Source organism: Microtus ochrogaster, chromosome 2 (genome assembly GCF_000317375.1).
Source record: "Microtus ochrogaster isolate Prairie Vole_2 chromosome 2, MicOch1.0, whole genome shotgun sequence".
NCBI lineage: Eukaryota > Metazoa > Chordata > Mammalia > Rodentia > Cricetidae > Microtus > Microtus ochrogaster.
Window position 1 is genome coordinate 64,613,156 of NC_022010.1, and position 1,337 is coordinate 64,614,492.

Genomic DNA, 1,337 nt, shown 5'->3' on the forward strand with positions numbered 1-1,337 from the left:
AGGCCTCCCTGCGGACGGAGTGTCACTTTTGCAAGGGCATGAAAAAATTCGGAGGCCCTGGGCGCATGAAGCAGAGCTGCATCATGCGGCAGTGCATCACGCCAGTGCTGCCCCACACCGCCATGTGCCTTGTGTGTGGCGAGGCAGGGAAGGAGGACACAGTGGAAGAGGAAGAAGGCAAGTTTAACCTCATGCTTATAGAGTGCTCCATCTGCAACGAGATCGTACACCCTGAATGCCTTAAGATTAAGGAATCAGAGGGTGTGGTAAACGATGAGCTTCCCAATTGCTGGGAGTGTCCGAATTGTAACCACGCTGGCAAGACCTGGAAACAAAAGCGTGGCTCTGGCTTTAAGGAGCAGAAGATGAACCAGGACAACAAGGAAGGGCCTGCCAAGAGGAAGAGTGAGTGTGAAGAGGCTCCCCGACGCAGGTCAGATGAGCACCCTAAAAAGGTGCCTGCAGATAGGATCCTACACCGAAAGTCTGATGATGTGCACCTAAGGAAGAAACGGAAATATGAGAAGCCCCAAGAACTGAATGGACGCAAGCGAGCCTCGACGCTTCAAAAGTCCCCCGGTTCTTCCTCTCACCTCTCGCCAAGGCCCCGTCTAGGCAGCGGTCTCAGCCCTTGGTGGAGATCCAGTCTCACTTACTTCCAGCAGCAGCTAAAACCTGGCAAAGAAGATAAGCTTTTCAGGAAAAAAGCGGCGGTCCTGGAAGAACGCTGAGGATCGGTTGGCACTGGCCAACAAACCCCTTCGGCGCTTCAAGCAGGAACCAGAGGATGATCTGCCTGAGGCACCTCCTAAGGCCCGGGAGAGTGACTAGTCACATTCCAGCTCACCCACTGCTGGGCCCAGCACTAAAGGTACTGAAGGCCCAGAAGAGAAGAAAAAGGAGAAGATGCGCGGGAAACGAAGGCTTCCCAACAAGGAGCTGAGCAAAGAGCTAAGCAAGGAGCTCAACTACGAGATCCAAAAGAAAGAGAGTACGTTGGCAAACGAGACCCACCAGCCCATCAAGTCAGAGCCCGAAAGTGAGAACGAGGAGCCAAAGAGGCCCCTAAGCCACTGCGAGCGCCCCCACCGCTTCAGCAAAGGGCTCAATGGCACCCCTCGGGAGCTACTACACCCACTGGGACCTGGCCTGCTCAGCCCACCTCGTGTTAAGTCCCGGTCCCCACCCTCTGCGTCCCCACCTAAGTGCATCCAAATGGAGCGTCTTGTGATCCGGCCGCCACCCATCAGCCCTCCACCTGACTCGCTGCCCCTTGATGATGGAGCAGCCCATGTCATGCACAGGGAGGTGTGGATGGCAGTCTTCAGCTACCTCAG

At 55.7% G+C, this 1,337-nt stretch overlaps 1 protein-coding gene across 1 annotated transcript in view; it reads left to right on the plus strand.

Moving 5' to 3' along the window:
- Positions 1–1,337, plus strand: part of LOC101996841 (lysine-specific demethylase 2B-like) — an 18,176-nt gene that overhangs the window by 8,430 nt on the left and 8,409 nt on the right. Inside the window, 2 exon segments of the mRNA XM_013351934.1 lie at positions 3–701; positions 703–1,337. Of these exon segments, the coding sequence (XP_013207388.1) occupies positions 3–701; positions 703–1,337 (1,334 nt within the window).